This window comes from Oryzias latipes, chromosome 1 (assembly GCF_002234675.1).
Source record: "Oryzias latipes chromosome 1, ASM223467v1".
In the NCBI taxonomy this organism is placed as follows: Eukaryota; Metazoa; Chordata; class Actinopteri; order Beloniformes; family Adrianichthyidae; genus Oryzias; species Oryzias latipes.
This window is the reverse complement of record NC_019859.2, coordinates 13,932,703-13,952,008: the sequence shown is the minus strand read 5'-3', so window position 1 is coordinate 13,952,008 and position 19,306 is coordinate 13,932,703. Positions and strand designations below refer to the sequence as shown.

General features: G+C 38.5%; 1 protein-coding gene across 1 annotated transcript; it reads right to left on the bottom strand.

Annotated features, from left to right (window-relative positions):
- Window positions 1-1,200: 1,200 nt before the first annotated feature.
- On the bottom strand, window positions 1,201-11,054 carry LOC101155826 (choline transporter-like protein 1). Its single transcript, XM_023956810.1, has 16 exons — window positions 10,811-11,054; window positions 10,517-10,618; window positions 9,497-9,639; window positions 8,623-8,759; window positions 7,640-7,733; window positions 7,240-7,409; window positions 6,565-6,654; window positions 6,339-6,481; window positions 5,684-5,870; window positions 4,038-4,206; window positions 3,793-3,949; window positions 3,571-3,654; window positions 3,356-3,493; window positions 2,029-2,265; window positions 1,746-1,817; window positions 1,201-1,665 (listed from the first exon to the last, which is right to left on the bottom strand). The coding sequence occupies exons 1-16, from the start codon at window positions 10,832-10,834 to the stop codon at window positions 1,642-1,644; spliced, it is 1,971 nt and encodes a 656-aa protein (XP_023812578.1). The 5' UTR covers window positions 10,835-11,054; the 3' UTR covers window positions 1,201-1,641.
- Between the last annotated feature and the right edge of the window lie 8,252 nt (window positions 11,055-19,306).

The following is a 19,306-nucleotide window of genomic DNA, read 5'->3' as shown; positions in this document are numbered from 1 at the left end:
GCTGACCTGCAAAATGAGGAGAGATACCATCTTTGGAGCTCAACTTTTAACGCTGGGAATGAGACTGCCATTTGAAACTCTTTAAAAGAACAATAAAAAGATAACTGCCTGCAAACGGGGAAACAGAGTGACTGAGAGCTGACGGGAAACGTCTCAGGAAGCACTTCTGGCATTGGGAAATCTGGTTATTTTAAGTCCCTTTAACATTAATAGGAATGTAGATGTTGTAAAAGACTTGATTACCAACAATATTTCTTGATTTGTCTCTTTATGGTGCACCTCACACTGACAAATATGGTATCTAATTTAAAAATAGAACAGTAAGACAATTATCATGTTTATGTATATATGCTTTTTTGTTGAAAGAACTTCAATCTATAGTTTCATTTCCATTTAAGGTTCCTTTGTAAAATAGGATAAATAGAATTTCCATGTAAGTAGCCTGACACTTTTGAATAGGTTTATATTAGACACGTTTTTATTTATTTATGCTAAATCCTTTAGAAATCTATTAAAATGCAATAAGTGACCTCAGAAAACTCAAAGGGTCTTTCAAATATTCAAGCTTTTTCCGTTTCAGGCTTTGTAAGCTGTGGAACCATTCACACTCATGAGTTTTTGAGTCACTTGTGACTGACAGAAAACCAACAAGGAATTTGAATAGATGATTCCAGAAGTCATCTTCACTTTTTAATATTTGTGACAATTAGTCATCTGACAAAGCAGAAGTTATGACGAACGAGTGGGGTATATTTTTGACCACTTTCAGGGCTTACAAAAAGGCAAGAGGTATAAATTGAAGTCATTTATATAATTAACTAATAGCGTAGTCATATTAAAGTTTTATTTTTTCCTTTATTCAAAATATAATGTAATAAAGGGACTTTATTTTCGTCATTATATTACAGCAAGTGACTCAATTTGACAGCTGTTTTTCAGCTTCAATAACTATTTCAAGGGATTTGCTGCCCTCTTGTGGCCAGACTTAGAGATAAATAAATTGAGGTGTGTACAACATTTTAATTTTTTTCTTCCTTTTCAACAATTCATGATTAATATTATGTTATGGTGTGTTTGTTTTTTGGGAAAGGGTTGGCTAAAACGTATTCACATGTATCTATTACTTATGATCCCGTATTAATATTTTCTTGACTGAGGCAGACTCAAAAAGGTATAATACGCATAAAATAGGAATAAAAATTTTGTGAGCACATGGTTTTATTCATGTTGAGGAAACAACAACTTTTTTTAATATACAAAAATCTCAAATGTAAAAAAAATATTAAAAAAGGAAACAAATGTAGTTGGGTAGTTACTAGTTTTAAAATACACACAACCTCAAAATTTAGGTAAAATACACGCAGCAGTCCATATAAACATGATAAATTGTACAAATTCTTAAAAAGACACTTAAAGTGGGAGGTTTTTTAAGATGAAAAAATATTAAAATTGACTAAAAAAAAAAACATCAACATTTTTAATGAAAAAACTATAAAAGCAACCACATATTAGTATCAGATTTAAAAAACAAATCTTTAAAAAGGTGTTTGCACAGAAAAGGAACTCAGTATTATCTGTGTTCAATTTAGATTAACTAGTGTTACTGTGACCTTTTTTTTTGCCAGTCTGTTAGGAATGAGGTCATGCTAAAGTCCCTCCACGAGTCTGGAAAAAAAAAAAAAAAACATTTAGCCGAAATGTCTTTTGTATCCACAAAACAGTTATAGGCTCACACATATACCCACCATGGGCTTCATTTCCTTTTCGTCTCCCCTTTCTTTGTTTAGGCCCCCTTTTCTGTTGTTCTCAACAAATTCCTGAAGAACAACAGAGTTATTGCAGAGCAGAAGGTATTGAACATGTTGATGTGTAAAACTGTCAAAATGTTTTAAAAAGGACGACATTCCTAAACATTTTCCAATTAAAAACAACCCTTCTAGAAACCGACATAGAACGCTCAGGAGCTCCTGCCATCTGAGGTCTGGAAGATTCATCAACACTGAAACTGATTACAACCTTCTTTCTCACCATTAAAGACTTATCCATGAAGTACTCCTTCCCAGGAGAGCCATCGCGATACTTGCAGTCCACGGCGAAGCAGAGAAACAGGACGTCAACCACATTCTCGTACACAGAGAGGAAGCAGTGCGCCACCAGGAAGGCAAACACGCAGACAATCAGGAGAGGCAGCACCCAAACTGTGTACTCCCTCTGGTAGTTAAGAGCCAGAATGCCTGAAAACGCTGTGGTGGCGACTATGAGGATCTGAAAATATAAGCAGCAAGTTAGTTGGAAACTTTATTAACTCAAAAACTGACAAGAAAAAGATTTGTCCATGGCGGGCAGCACAGGCCGATGATCTCTGCCACATCAGCAGCTCCGGGTGTCATTCCAGAATATCGATATGGATGCCTAAGTCCTGAGTTCAATACCTGCTCCTGAACCATGTGAAATCTTTTAACAGGATTGCATAACACGCTGTCTGGAGAGGAAACACTTCTCACCAGCCTGTCTGTTAAATCAAAACACAACAAAACAAGAAAAAAAAAGTAGGGCTGCACGATTTGAGGAAAACTTGCGATTTGCGATATTAGTGATTAGTATTGCGATAACAATATAACTTGTGGTTCATGAAAAAACAGCAAAACAACCAAAAACATAGTTTCCCTTAAACTGCAACAGCTAAATTTAACTAATAGTCAACATGTCTTAAATTATACTCCAAATGACCCTAGTCTACATAGGAGGCGAGCATCTAACATAAAAGGGCTCCATCCGATTGGTCAACAACATGAAGGGCTCCATCCGATTGGTCAACAACATGAAGGGCTCCATCCGATTGGTCAACAACATGAAGGGCTCCATCCGATTGGTCAACAACATGAAGGGCTCCATCCGATTGGTCAAATGCATAAACAGATTCATTTTATTCGTTAAATACTTCAAGCTGCCAATAAGATAGTTTTAGCACATTTAAGATAACCTTTTATTGCAATTTTTGCCGACTTTTGCGATACGCATATTGCACAGCTTGAATTCGTGATAACGATAAATTTGCGATTTACTGTGCAAGAGTGAAGGAAATGTTTTTCAAAAACTTATGACAGCAAAGTTTTAATAAACTGGTACCAAATAATCTGCGAGCAGCTAAAGGTAAACGTCACCTGAATCAAGCATGCTGCATTTGTACCCACTGACACTACAGCTAAATGAATTCTATTAGATGTGGAAACATATTATTTAAAAAAAGGAAAATGGTTTCAATACTTGATTTTCTTGAGGCATAATGGTCAGAGCCTAAAAAAGTGTTTAAACCCATGAAACAGAGGACTTCACTGCAGAACAGATCTTGCACCTTTCCCATGAACAGCACAAAGTCCCCCACGGTGTTAATGGTTGCCACTCGGAGAGCATTCTCCACCAGGAGAATGAAAGCTTCACTGGCTGAGGTGCAGAAATTGGTGCTTTTGATGGCTGTTGCAGTATAAGCATTCTAGGGGGGGTAAAAGAAAGTAATTTTATTTCAACACGGCATTGGTCATGTCTCCTTGTATATTAAAAATGTCTTACTTGATTCAAGTATGCCAAACATTTTTCAAGACACCACAGGCAGCAGATGCATGCTTTCAGCATGCAGCGAGCACAGGCGTTTTCCTGAAACACAAGGACACCAATGAAAGGCCAACATTTTACCAGAGAAAGTACCAAAATGTGAAACTGAAGGTCACTGAATAGACATTTTCAGTCCACGTAGGGACATCCAGACTGAAATAAATAAATGTCAGGGCTCACTTTCCCCTTGAGCTGGCTGCTGATGTACGTCAGGATGAGACGAGGGATCTTAACAAGCGTGATGATGAAGGAGCCCTTAGCGATAGTGCCCAGGTGGTAGCGAATGGTCTGCAACATGGCTGAGAGGATGGGTGTTGATGTCATTGTGGACTTGTCTCTAAGGAGGTTCACACACAAAACAAGGACATGAGTGGAAACAGACGGCATGGGAGTCATCTACACGCAGACGTTCTCCAGCTTCATACCTGGTAAAATAGTAGCTGGCCACAGCTAGAGCGGTGGTCATCTGCTGGAAAGCAAGAATGAACTCGCTGATCCAGATGAGGCCGACAACATGGTACCACACGGTGTATTGAAGAGGCCCTTCCATCCGGTACTCCACAAATCCGGTGGAGTTGTTCTTCACTGGCGTCCCTGAAAGGAACAAGAAAGGTGCGCCGGTTCAAGCTGGATCACCCTTAATCACGAATCGCTTTCGAGAACCATCAATCAAACCACTCATTTTTATTTGATTTGGGTTTTACTTTCATCTGTTAAAGACAGAACAAATCATGGCGAAGCTGCTTCCTTTAAGATTAAACACAAAGCGGAAACATGTGAGAAATCAGCTGCTGTTGTGCCGGCCTTTACTTTTGAACGATACTTCAAAGGGAACCAAGACAAAGGGAAGTGCCACTCCAAGACAGAAGTGCTTCTTTGACTCCCTGCATCACGCGACACCAGCACAAGACTGTGAATGTGTCAATGTGGGAGTGCATTCATGCCATGCGAACCAGGCAAAATGCCACAAACGTCATATCCCAACTGAGTTGGAGTGATGGGATAGAGTTATTTTTTTTCAACGCCGGAGTTGTCGCTGGCAACACCTAAATGACCCACACTCTTAGACATACAGCAAATCTTTGATTTTTTTTACACAAACAACGTGAATCAGCTGATCCTGAGTCAGCTGATATGTGTGGATTGCATAAAAACTTTAAAAGTGTTGCATATTAGCGCAAGGCTGCTTTTCTCCGCTTCAGGATTCGCTGGAATTATGTTAATTGAGTCAAATGTCCTGAACTGATCAAGTGATTGGAAATCCAATCAAAATCAGATTTTGCATCCTGATCAACGTTGTAACATTTGTTTTATTTTCATCATTATGATACGCTGTATCAATCTCAGACTTATTATTTTATTTAAATGCCCTAGTAGAAGTCGGATCCCTTCTCTACCTCTGTGCCGGTCCCAAGCCCGGTTTGAGAAGGTTGCGCCAGGAAGGGCATCCGGCGTAAAACATTGCCAAGTTTACCATGCGACTTGTTCGCTGTGGCGACCCCTGATGGGAGAAGCCGAAAGAGGAAGAAGAGTAGAAGTCGGATCGCGACATTTCACTGTCCTAAACTGCAGCAGAAAAAACAGAACTAATTTGAGCAGGAAGACTTCGGTAAAGTTACTAAAAATGATAAAATAAAGGTTAATAAAATGAGAATAGGGGAAAACCTGGATCTGTTTATTACATTTGTTCACTTTTTTAATGTGTTTCAAAAGTATTGGATCAGAACTCAGTATCAGCAAATTATCAAAATCAGGAAGACTTTTTAGCATCACTTCAGGTTGGATAAAATGTCCTGCAAAAATACATTTGACTGGAATGAATGGTACTCTGAATTCTTAACCCTTGTGCCTCCGAGGCACTTTACCATTGGGAGTTGGGTCATCTAGACCCACTAGACAGTGCACTGAACCTTTTTTCTTCAATGATTTGTGATCCTCACTGGTGTCCATGGATTACATGAAATCTTTTCACCTTTATCCACCTTTGTCATGGTAGGGAAAACACGTCAATGTAAGGGTGGGGTCATCTGAACCCTACAAGACAGCACATGGGTTAAAGTTTCCTCCTCACCTGAGGTCCCCAGGAAGAGCAGCACAGATATCCAGTAAACCCAGAAGAGCATGAGGGATAGGAAGGTCAAGAAAGGCTGCAGGACAAGCATTGGGAGATGGATGAACACTTTTCCCGCCACGTGGAAAAGGGAGATGGTAAGAGCCACGCGCTTCCTCATGAAGAAAATCACCAGCAGCAGGATTACCTGAAAGGTTGACGAAAACAAAATATATCAAATGATCATCCTTTAGATTTAAATTATCAAATATTTTCTAGATAAAGGCATTGAGATGAGTACTTTCAGCTGCATATTTTGATCTTTTTAATTATGATTATGCCATTTTCAGCCAAAAAATTAAAAGAACTGTCATTTTTTAGTACATAGTTTTTGCAAAACGGCAGTAGTAACTTAGAAATTTTGCCTCAAAGCTGTGGGTGGGACCAATGGCACGGAGCAACACCGCCCCTCTACCCTTCCCCATTGCCGAGAGCTCGGTACATTTTCTACCTTAAAAATTCACTCTTTTTCCAACTGCACATTTTTTTTGTCTGGGCAACAATTTAAGTAAAGAAATACTTCTTAATATTATTAATATGGCCTATATCATCCGTAAATGCCACGGGTATATGGTAAAAACACAAAAAACTGGATTTTTTGACTCATCAGACCTACCGTGAACACAGTAGCAATGATCGCATACACAAGTAAAGCCTTAACGTTGTCCGAGGTGACCTCTTTCCCAATCGCCGAGGTCGAGTTGTTGTCCAGCGCCTTCTTGTGGTCAGCGTACAGCCACCACAAAACCGCAACCCCGCCTGGAGGAGTTACCACACATTAGTGTGATATAAACAGATAGCAATAAGATATACTTAGTGCCGTAATCCAATGAGCATTCTACCTGTGGAACCGACAATTACCAGGCAGGTGAGGATGTACACCAACAGTTTGGTTATGTATCGGATGACGGCCATCATGATCAGGGATAGAACTGCATTTAGGAGAAAAGATGCATTATTTTGGTTCAACTAACATGCAAAAACTGCGGTTAAGGCTGAGTTTTATGTTGTAGAGGCCAGATAAAGGAACAGAGAAAGTGTGTGACAAGTACTACATGCGTTTTTAACAAATGGAGGGGCTTGAAAGGCTCAACGGCCGTGAAAAAAAAATCTGTCCTGCAGTGAATCATCAAGAAACCTGAGGCGGGCAGATCAAATAATGGAGATGAAAGATTTTGAAATTGACCTGGGATTAGGTCTGTATTCTTTATTGCACCATTGGGAGAGCAGATTTTAAATGACTGCCTCAGGGCTGAACTTTAGTGGGTCTCACAACTGTAAGCACTCAGACATTTCCTGTTTTTCTTTCTTTTTTTCTTTCTTAATGATAAAAATAGCTGGCCGTCCAACTGCTTCCTTCCTTCTGAATTCTCATGAGCAATTTGAGCGGTGCAGTAGAGGAGCCACGAAGAGGGGGGGAAAAAAAGGAGCTTTTATTTCTTAAGATCAAAAAAAAAAAGGAAAGAAAAATAATTCTGCTTAAAGATGCCTGTAGGGCAGATCTGGAAGGTTGGTACCTAAAGCCAGCAGACAAAGACCTATGATGACCTCCTTGCTAGTCACCACCCCGGCTAGGACCCGCCGCAGCACGGTGTTGTCGCTGACAAACGTGATGAAACCCTGAAAAAACTCCGCGTAGCAGCCGATCTCCATGGGAACACAGCGGCGGAACACCGGGAGGGGTTTGCTGAGAACATAAGATGAGAAACACGGTTACGTTTCTAGCTTTGACACAAGATTAACACCAATAATCGACCCACAGGTGTGTGTGGATCATTTGCTTGAAGCAACAAACTAAAGTTAAATAAAAGACCATTTGTGTTTCAATATATATTTATCCAATGATCAATATTTTTTCTTCTTATAAAGTTTAAAAAGAATCTGTAAACTTTCCATAAACAGGATATTTTTAAATACCTTGGTTGAACAGGAAGTTTTGGACATTTGGTAAATCTATCGCCATGACTTTCATATCTTGTGGGAGTGATTTCATATGAGCAGAGATCAGATCCTGAGAAAAAAAAAAAAACATTACATGGCATTTATTTGAAGTGAAACATGAAGAAGTGGATGAAGAAAAAACTTTCAAACATTTTATTCTTGTGCGCAGCTCTTATTGAGCCTGAGTGATCTTCTGACATGTCAGGGATTCCCTCACATCGGAGTACGCGCACCAGTCAGGAGCCGAAAGAGAAAGGCTCAAAAGGCTAGTGCGCCATACTGAAACCCTGACCACAAAAAGAGATGGAATGTGGCCGCAAACATCCGCTGCTGCAAGGCAGTCCTGCTGGAAACGTGCCGAGGAAATGCATGGGCAGACTTAAAAAAATGGACAGAAATCTGAAAACTGTTGTTGGAAACATCCAGTACGATTTGTTGTTCTGTTGTTTAAAAGTCCACATAGAAATGTCTATTTTTAACCTGCTTGAGTTTAAGAATAATGATGAGCTTGATAACATTCCATCAAAAAAAAAAAAAAAAAAATTCTGTACGAGATTCCATCATAAAGGATTCATGCGCTTCCTCAAGCCTTAGTTGGGTTGACCCATGCGGATGCTGCAGGTTTTTGAGTTGTAGACGGGACCAGCTGCATCTTAAGAGGAGCACAGATGTGTCTTGCTGTTCCATTGGGCTTGTAAGAATAATGTAAGTTGCGCACACTTAGGATTTACAGGTGATGCCTTACGCGAGGCCTCCACAGTGAATGAAAAATATATCGACATCACGATATCAGCCTGTGCAATACCCATAATGCAAAAGACAGCGTAAACCATGATGAGTGGTCACCTTAAATGTTTACACACACGCAAAGACGGACAACGGACGCCTGAGCGCACACGACCTACATTGTTCTTCATTTTTGTGAATTAAGGCCTCACAGAGTTCAAATGTTTCCTCACCGTTTTGCAGAGCGAATGCCTTGACAGCCCCGTACGTCTTAAGTTCCATATCTGGACATTTGGAAACGCAAAGTGCGATGGATTTGATCTTCCTGTTCAACAAATCAAGGTTGCAGGGATCCAAAAAGAAAACATATCTGAAATAAAAAACAACAACACATGAATCTCCAATGCACAAAGACAACGTGAACCACAAACAATACCATAAAATGTATCCAGTTTTTTTTAGAGAAGCACAAATTTACACGCCTCATTAATGACTAGAGGAGAAGAAATTAACATTCCAATGAAAAAAAGTTTCTTTCCCTAATTTATGTATTTTATTTTTTTTTCTTCAGTCAGACTCTTCTTGCGAATGTGTTTTTTAAACCCAAAAACCTTTTCACAAATTATTCGGATTTGTTGTTCTAGGCTAATCAACCTATCCAAGACTGGACACCATCAGCCTCTTTGACCCAAACAGCAACATTTTATTCTGCAAACACAAAAAAAAATAAATCTGTTCAATGCAAATTCTTCTGGGAGGCTGCTGCAAGGTCAGTTAGGGACGTTTTGTCTGAGTAAAAGATCAGACGTTTTCTTTCTGATCAGACAGAGCTGTCGTTGTTGTTGAAACGCCTTTGACACAAAGCCTCTGTGGGCAATCAGCCCATCCACCGAGCATGACCCATTGTTTCTGTCAGAACTGGACCTTCAGGGGGAATGCCGATGGAAATCTCCAAACCAACTGAAATTCCAACAATCAAAAGATCGAATCAAAATCCAAAGAGCTGAAGCTATCCCATTGTTTTTCTTAAAGCACTGAACTATTTAGCTCAGTAGATCACCAAAAAGATGAACCACCCAAACATCGTCGCTAATAAATCCAACCAACTTGTTTTGACTCATGTCCCGGCCGCTGAGAGGAACCCCTTCGATCTTGCTGTTGTTGCGGCCACAAGAGTTTCCGTAGCTGTCGTATCCTGTGAGAAGTCTGGAGGCGCCCCCTGTGGCCACGGCAAAGCCGCAAATAAAAACCTGCGGAAGAAACAGATAGAAAGAAAACACACTTCTTCTTTTTTTTTTTTTATTTAAATGTGGCAGTAAAGAAAAAGACGATGAATAAGCAGTCAAAAGCTTCTCAGGAGACTCCCTTCTTACTTATGCACACTGAGCTTTAAACATTTTTTCCCCCACCTTTTAGAAATGTATAATTTTCTAAATCTTCTATAATCCTTTCATTGAGAACATTTCATTTTTCTCTCAAAGGCTCCCTTTACCAAAACATTGGTACAGGGAGCGGACGGGGCCAAAAAAAATGCATGCCCTTTAATCACATGACCAAGTCTGGTGTTTACAGTCAAAGGGTGTGTGTGTCAGAGAGGGACCTTTTCAACATTTATGGCGACCAACATAAAACAATAAGTGACTTTAAAAAAAAAGAGCAACAAAGAGAGCTTAATCTGCACTATTGATTTCAAAAACAACAACAACAACAAAAGCTTAAAAAAAAACAAGAACTATTATAACAGGAGGAAGATAAAGTTGTGACTCAAACTGAAACCACAAGGCTATTTTCTAACTGAGCCAAACCGGTAATTATAAATACCTTACAGGATCAAATTACTCAGTTTCACTATTACTATAGTAACAAAATCACGTTTTCAATGCAATCATTGACTGTGTACTGGAATTGACAGATTGATGACTTGATTAGAACATAACGTGTGCTCGATTATCCAATTGGATCAATTATGCACAAATTAGGATTAAAAATTATCAAAACTTTCTGTACATTCACAACATTACTATATTTTATTAATATACTTGTTCAGAAAAAAGCATTACCCATCTTAAAGCTTTGCACTAAAAAAGAAACGAAGAAGAACACAGCTTGTTATTGACATTAACTCACCATGCCGAGACAGAACAACATGAATATGATGAGCCATGGTATGTCGGTGCATCTGCGATCCTTCGGCAGTTCTTTTCCGTTTACCAGCCAGTCACTTTTGCTCTGTGTCGAGCAGAGGAATCAATAAAATAAAGACAAGACGAGTTTGTTTTTTTTTTTTTCCGAGGATCACCTAAAGTAGCTTCTCATGCAAACTCGAAAAACAAAACAAAAACAAAAAAACGCGTCACCGCCACAGACTTATGTGAATGTTAAAAAAAAAAAAAAAAAAAAGCATTGTAGTTAGTTACTCACCTCCGAGCTGCTACAGCACCCCATTTTTGTGCAGCGGAGGAACACAACTTCCCAAACCGCAGACTTTCCCACCCACCCCCTCCTTCTTATTTAAATATGAAGTTGCTTTAACTATCTCTTTACTTCCTCTTTCTCTGCTTTCATAACGAAAACAAGCATCTTAACCTCCAGTTTGCTTCACCGAGAAGCAGCCATTTCTGTCTTAGCGATCTTCAGGTGAACGCGGAAGGAGAAAAGTTATCACACCCTAAAATTGTTGGTGTGTTCAAAGACCATCGGTCATTTTCAAATAATTAGAACATTAAAGCATAACGATTCTTTTTACTTTTTGTTGTTTATAAGAATCATTTCCCATCTTTCCACGCTTGAATTTTTTTTCAAGATAATTTTATGACATTTTTGCATAAATTATAGAAACAATTTTTTCCGCTTTCGTTTTCTTTTAAAGAAATTTATTAAATATGCTGCACCAAATAACCAAAGGAAAATAGTTTTATAGACAAAGAAACTTCATTTGAACTTTTCAGGCTTCTTTTTTGAGCATTCCTTAAAATACTTGTGTAAAATTATTTATTCTAAATTTTATCACACATACGCATTTTAGTAATTGTATTTGCCTTTTTAATTTAGACATTTTGTTCATTTATAAATAAATCAAATTATGGATTACTGAAAAGAATTTTGAATTGAATTGAATATTTTATTATTGCGCGCTCTACAGTCTCCTTGAAAATTACATTTATCCTTGAATGCAGCACGTCAGTTCTTGTACTCTGAGCTCAGGTGTGGAATCTGGCGCCCTCTGTTGGATCAGAGCCGAAACTTTATGAAAAGATCAAACTCCAATCCTTAAATAATCGTCAGACAAAAGAAAAAAAAAGCGAGACAGGGTTCTACACATATATAAATTAATCATTAAAATAAATATAACAAATGAAACTAATTTCTTTCAGTTTCTTTATTTTACTATAATACTGTTCCCCTATGATCACAAGTCCCTTTTTTCAGGCTTGTGATAGGCTTTTAATTTTATATCTAAGAAGAAGTGATGCAACAATCACAAGTGATAGCAATGTCAGAGAGAAGGTAAAGGGAAGATTAAGAAATACCAAACAAGAGCTGATAAAAGGTGAAGGATATAGTGGTGAACGTGTGGAGCATTCAAGGCTGTGACCTTTAACAACATTGAGGATCTCTGTCCAGTAGAGTGCAGCCTTAACAGCTAGATTCTGTGCACAACCCTCAAGCTCCCAGGCATCTAGTGAAGGAAAACCAATTGCACACAGGGTTAGTTTGTATATTTAATTTAATATCTGTCCCATAAGTGGTATAGAGTTTGTACTACAGGAAACATTTTTTTTATTTACATATGTTTAACCCTGGCTAAAATTAAGGGTAAAAATTTGCCTTTTTTAAAATTTAATTCTTTGTTATTTTATTTTTGACTGCTGTTAATTCATGCTATCAAAAACCAATAAACAAACAAAAAAAAATATTAAATTAACTTTGACAGCCCAGATGATTGTATCCCCAATGTGTATGGGACAATCTGAGCTAAGTGTAATATTTGTAGTAATGGGAATCCTATGGTTTGTACACTTTACATAACCTTCCTTCTAACAGCTCACTGAGACATTTTAATCTCATTGTTCTGTTTTTCTAACATAGTCCTTCAGAGTTTGTAGTGTTCTGTGATGTAATGAAAACGTGTAAGATGAACATGTTTCACAGTTGTATATCCTGATAGCTTTAATAGTAAACTACAAAAGCACAAAACACTTATTTTTGATTCTACAGTGGATCAGGTGCATGCAAGGAGCATTTTTGAAAGTACAGGATGTCTAATCAGTGCTGCAGACGATCAGAGTTTTTGATCAAAAACCTGAGCACATGCAAACATGAATGGTAACAACTGCTCAGGGATCTGTTTCTTGGCATGTGTTGAAACACCTTCTCACCACTTATCTTGTCAACCTTGGTTTCTGTTAGTCCCTGCTGGTGTTGTTTTGACAACAGTGTCCAAGGACATCACACTTCTCTCAATCTACGCTGAAGGAGTCAGCACCGGTACAGCATGTTTCATGCAGATGTCTCAGCGGTAAAGGCGGTGTAGGACTTTGTCTGTTCAGGGTCTAATTTATGATCCAAGGATTGAACTTATTTTCTTCACATACTTCCAAAGATGTTTTAGCAGATAGAAGATGGGATGAACCAGTCAAATAGATGGTGTCCAGCTTTTGTTAAAACCTCTTTTCTGGTTAGGCAATTTATCTTAAGTGCAAGCTAACTGTTAAACAAAAGCAACACATATAGTTATTTGACCTATCATGCACATACACTCATAATGCAGATATACATCATGAGATCAAAGCCCACAGAGGGTAATGTAAGTAAGAAATGTTCAGATCTAAGGTTTATACATAAGCAATGAGTTATTTTTGCTAATGAAATCGTACTTTGAAAAAAAAAAAATAATTCCACATGGTAGCTCAGTTTTCTTTATTGAAAACTGTCTTTTTTGTGAAATGTGAAGATATGGACTCAGTTAAATGCCTGCTTCTAAGCAAGGCATTCTTCTTTTTTCTTTCTCAGTACTGCTGGTTTTTCCACTTACTCATGTCAACTTTAAAGGGCCTTTACCGTGCAAAATCAACTTTATTGAGCTTTTAAGTGTATTATAATCTTCTTCCTCACGAAAAACAACCCCAAAGCAGTTTTTTGATCTGTTCACGGATCTCGGAGCTTTTCTCTAAAACCCTGCTGTCTGAGCACCAGCCCCTCCCAATCCACAGAAACGAGCGGGTTCTTACATTGTCTTGTCACAAAGTGACAACAGCCCCTTCCAGGAAGAGTGCTGGCAGCACCGCCCCCAAGCTAACCCACACACACACACCCTTTCTCTGCTGAGCTAGCGGTGTTTGGCATAGACCGTTTAATTTTATACGTATGCACAACATGCATTAGGCCTGCATAAAATATCATAAATTTCTCGTTATCGCGAAATCAAGCTACGCATTTAACAAAAGATGGCAAACATTCCATTAATGGTTACCTTAAATGTGATAATAGAATCTTATGGCAGCTTGAAGTATTAAGTATTAAGTATTAATTAAATCCATTTGGGTATTTGACCAATCGAATAGACCCCTCGAGACAGACTGGTGACCTGTCCAGTATGTCCCCAGCTCCAGCAGATGAATGAATGAATGGACCCATTAAAATTGTTGACCAATCGGATGGAGCTCTTTTATGTTAGATGTTAACATCCTGTGTAGACTATTATTGTCATTTGGAGTATACTTTAAGTTAAGATGACTCTTATTTAACTTAAACTGTTTCAGTGAAATGGAAATTATGTTTTGGGTTGTTTTGCTATTTGTTAATGTATCGCAAGTTATATTGTCATCGCAATATTGATCATTTATATTGCCCATTGCGAGTTTGTCTCATATCGTGCAGCCCTAACATGCATCCATTTTTGCAAAAGTTCTGATGTTGTTTGTTTTCGTGGGTGAAATGCAGACATGCTGTGGCCTTGAGTCCAGCTCTGGGTTGACGTCATGAAATGGGCGGTACCCACAAGGAGCGAAAACCAGGGACTTAAAGATTGAGTCGTCTTACTTCCAGGTAGAAAAATCAGCTGAAAACAATTCCATTAAAAAATCATTTTTTAGAGTGCATACGTTAATATGTTATCATATATACTGTATATTTAAGGATATACTTTACTCTGAAAAGCTTAAAAAAAGCATGATAGACCCTTTAAGGTTTTTTTCCAAAGTTTATGTAATGTTTGTCAAAGGATTATGACTACACATCTGTTTTTGTCAAATTTACATTAAAAAAAATCTGTTCATGAAAAACTATTCTCACATTTCAGCTATAAAAGTATCTTTTGTCGATGAAACTGCAAGTTCCTTCATTAAAAACCAACAGAAAACCTGTTTTTTTTGTCTCAACTCAAACCTAGTGTAATCATTTGATGAATAAAAACTAAAATAACCACAATAACAAAACAATAGTACATATAAAACTAACAAGCCAAATAAAACTACAGCTCTTGTTGTTGAGCTGTAGTTTGTTGGGCTATAAAACCTGAGTACTAATAGAGGCAAAAATCCCCCTTTTCTCCCACGCAGATGACAAATTCCTGTTTAATTTTACAAATCAAATGACATTTGCGCACATCTTCAAAAGCTACCCCCCAGCATGCACAAACCCATGCACTTAAACCCTCCCCAATAAAAGATGATATTATCTCAGCCTGTGGTGGCCAGTAACCTCAATAATATGTACTTCCGTTCCCACGGTAACAAACTAACCATGGTCAGTGACTAACCCCCCACCCATCTGAGTCTCCCATGATGACTGCTTTTGTGTAGACTCAAACAAGTGAACCCAACATAGATTTGAGACAGTTTTTGCTCAATTGGGACAGATTTAAAGCTACATCATGTACACAGAGAGGCTTCATTCAAAAAAATGCCAGTAACTCATGTTTCCACCCTGGCCTTAATGATAGTTGTTAACCAAGATAATTCACAGCTTTTGAAAGGAGGCTGGCAGCCATAACAAACAGCGGAAAGAACTGCAAGGATCTTGATGTGGCTTACATAAAAGCTACTTTTTTGCATTTTTGTCACTATAAATTACTCAATAATTTTTTTTTTTACACATTTAAGAACATTCTAGCAAAATTTAGAAAAGATTATTAAAAAACCAAAGCAGCTTTTGTAAATATAAAGGACGGAAATTACACCTCCGTGGGAGAGATCCATTTTTTCCCCCAAGCTAACATCCTCAAAAATATTCCAGCATTTGCTAAATTTCTGTATTTTGGTGCCCGAGACTTAAACTGGCTTATTTTTTCCAATAATAAACTCTATCAGCAGGAATGTGAGGTTGTTTCCTTTGAGCCCGCACTACTCCTCAGAAGAATTTGCCAGGTTGACCAGAGGGGGATTTTGGGGGGGATTCAAGAATGGTTCTTTCTTGTGTGACCTCGTCCAAACATGTGACTTTTTGTTTTGCACAGAGTCGTCATGCTCATCCTTCATCCAACAATGACATTTAATCAGACGCAATATAACTTATGGTTTAAATAAGTCTGGTGCCAAGATTAAATTACATTAATGACTTTGCTTCTGTTGCTGCAGTGATTTCATGAAAGTTTTTCTCCATTTATGGGAGACCAATCCTGTAAGTAGCGTGTTTGGTACGGTGACTGCAAAGCACCTCATTTGAATGATATCCTTGATACATCAGATTGTGATGTTCACCAGCTGTTCCAGATGGTTTGGATTCACATGCAGGCCTGTCCTTTAAAATTATCATGTCCGCATGGGTATAATGAAAGGATTGCCTGAGCTGTGCTGTGTTTCAGCCTCTCTGCCTCGATCACCAGTTTTCTCCTCAAAAAAGCTACTGTGACTGAAGAAAATCTGGGTTTCATTACATTACACTGCTTGCAACATGTGACAAGATACAGAGGACGCTTGTTGGATTTGGATCCTTTCCTTTGCATGCCAGTAGGGGCCATCTGTGTCCCCAGAGAACCAGGACTAAGGGCTGTGCACAAGTTCCCAGTAAAAACTCTGAAGAAAAAGAATCTCTCCCAGAGATTACCAAACATCGGGCTGACCCAGAGATTACAGTTGAGCACCATGGGGACACTCATGGGGGGCTTTGTTGTACTTTCTCCAATTGTTTTAGAAAATTTAATGCATTACTCATAATATTGGCAGTTTCTGACTTAAACAATTATTCTTAAGGAGCCAAGGCACTGAGATGACATAACAGTCAGTGTTTGAGGACAACACTTGATTTTTGGGTGATGGTTTTGTTTTGGTTTGATATATGGTTTGTGCATTACAAAACAACAACAAATTAAATATTCGGGAAAATCCTTTTTTGAAATTTTCAAATAAGGAAGTATCAGTAAAGAAGAACCACATAGTTAGCTAATGCACATGCCTGGTGTGAAAGAACAAATATGAAATCCTTCTTAAATTTGGCAATTTAACAATTGTTTGACACTTTCAACTTAAACAAGCAGTATGGATGCAACAGTCCAATTTTCCCATGATTTGGTTCAATAACGTAACATACACTTCGGTTAAAATCCAGAATTGCGGCATCCCTAGTGTTGTAGAAGACAGTTATTATAGCAAGAAATGTTCTAAAACTTATTTGGTGAATGTCAGGATGCTGCATTGTCAACATATAAGTCTTTCAAAAACAAATTTCTACTTTTGTGCCTTGAGGAAATAAAATGCTAGCAGTTAGTTCATGTTTTTATTCACTTTTGAGGTTAAAGACGCCTGTGTTTGTTCACTTTGTCCAAGCACATAGCAGAATGCATAAATACCATTTTTTTTTGAGTAAAAATCCTGTCTTTTGCTTAGTTTGGCCGGTGTGGGTACCGGATGTTCTCGGGTTGCCGGATGTTCTCGGGGTCCTTCGGGGTCCTTCGACCAATGATGACGTCACACTATTTGATTGGCTGTAAGTTGCCACGACCAATGAGTTAACGTCGCTAAGTTTTTTTTAAAAACTTTATTGACAATTGCGGTATCATACATTAACAATGACATTAACGTTAACAACGAACAATAACAATGTAATGAATATTGCTTCGACCTCTGCGCCTCCCTGCTCTCTGGCTCTGGGGGCCTCGCGGCGGTCCTGCTGGCCCTGGCCTGGGTGGCGGTCTTGGTCGCCCGGGGGGCGGTTGTTCCCTGCCTGTTCCCGTGTGGCGTTGGGGGAATTCCGGCTGCCGCTGCTGCTGCGGCGGGGGTATGGGTGTGGGGGTGGCTGGGCGCTCCTCCTCCTTCTTTTCACATTCCACCATCCATTTTAGAAGAACATAAACACTCACCTGAGCACAGGTGTTAGCTCACCTTTGCACTAATAGTTTGCATGATTGAATGAATGAAAGATTTCACACTAGTTGGTTTAAAGGCATAGGTATGCGTTGGTGAACACTATCTGTTTTGTGTGCATGTTGACATGTGGACATTTTTGCGGCTAGCAGGTGTGTTGATAATATTTGAGTGTGTGTGAACAGGCCCCGCCCTTTTTGTACTACATTTGAACCGTACCGTAACGATAAACAACCAGTAAACCTGTCTGCTCTATGCTGCTTCATGGTCTTACCCCCCCTTCCCCTCCTATTATCACCCTCCTACCCCCCCCTCTCTCTAACGTCCCTCTCTCCTCTTCCCCTCTTTCCTTTTCCGTCCGGTCCAACACCAAAGATTTACAAACATGATTGAAATTAATAAAGTTTGGCCTCAATTACAAAAGGGGTTTATTCAGACATACCTTTGGTTTGTCTGAAGATGAATAACCCCTCTTGTTAAAATAAAATATGTCCAACACAAGAGGCCCTCAGCTCTCATCTGTTTGCCTAGCTGTTGGACAGGACAAGTTAAAAAAAAAAAAAAAAAAAAAATGAATATTGCTTCGAAGATCAGTCACCATTGCCAAACATAATATATTAACATAGAAAATAAAGAATAGAGGGGAAAAAAGAAACAATGAACATAACACACAAATAAATAAAAACATAAGTAAAATAAAATAAAGGAACATAGAAAAAATCTAAATAGTCTAATACTAGTTAAGTTAGGGGTACTCGTGAAGTTTGTATTTCTGAACAAAACTAAGCAATTTCAAGCCATTCTTCTTTTTCATATAATGAAGTGATTGAAAGTAAAAACAGAGCTCTTTATTAAATGTTATAAAAAGTGGTTTGGTCTTCAAAACTTGACCTCACCAAGATGGCGGTGCTCTCCTCCAATGAGGAACCACGTGATGTCTCCTCTAGTGATATAACTCATTGGAAGGACCCTGAAGGACCCCGAGAACATCCGGCAACCCGAGAACATCCGGTACCCACACCGGGCGTGTGATGCCTACTCAGGTGACACTTATTTGTGTTTTTTTTTAATAAACAGCAACAACCACTAGAGGGCATTGTAGGTGTTTGTATCAGCATTTGCTACTAATGGCAATGCAGAACAAGAAGCACCAGCCTCTGAGGAATTGTTCAAAAGATGTTCAGACGATAAAAAATTCAATGAACTTCACAATTTGAAGTGATATCAAGAGTTTAGCTGACTTGTTAGTATTTTCTTTATGCTACGGTTATCTGAATAATTGTTTACATGTTGGGCTAATCTACTAGATTCCTCCTCTATTTCATGAGACTGAAAAAGCCTCAGTATGTTGTAGTAAAGTGTTCATATAATCTGTCCATAGTTTTCATTGCATTTTTTGGCTGCTGGGAGTTTTAGTTATAGTTATTAAAATAATCCTGCATTTTGTGGTACCAGCATCAAACTTGGCATGAATATACCTTTGGATCCCCTCTTTCAGAAAAGCACATTAGCCACGAGAAAATCAAAGATCAATACATTATAATATAATTTAATTCAATGTAACATAAGATTACATAATATAAAAAAAACAATGCAATACACAACACAACACAAC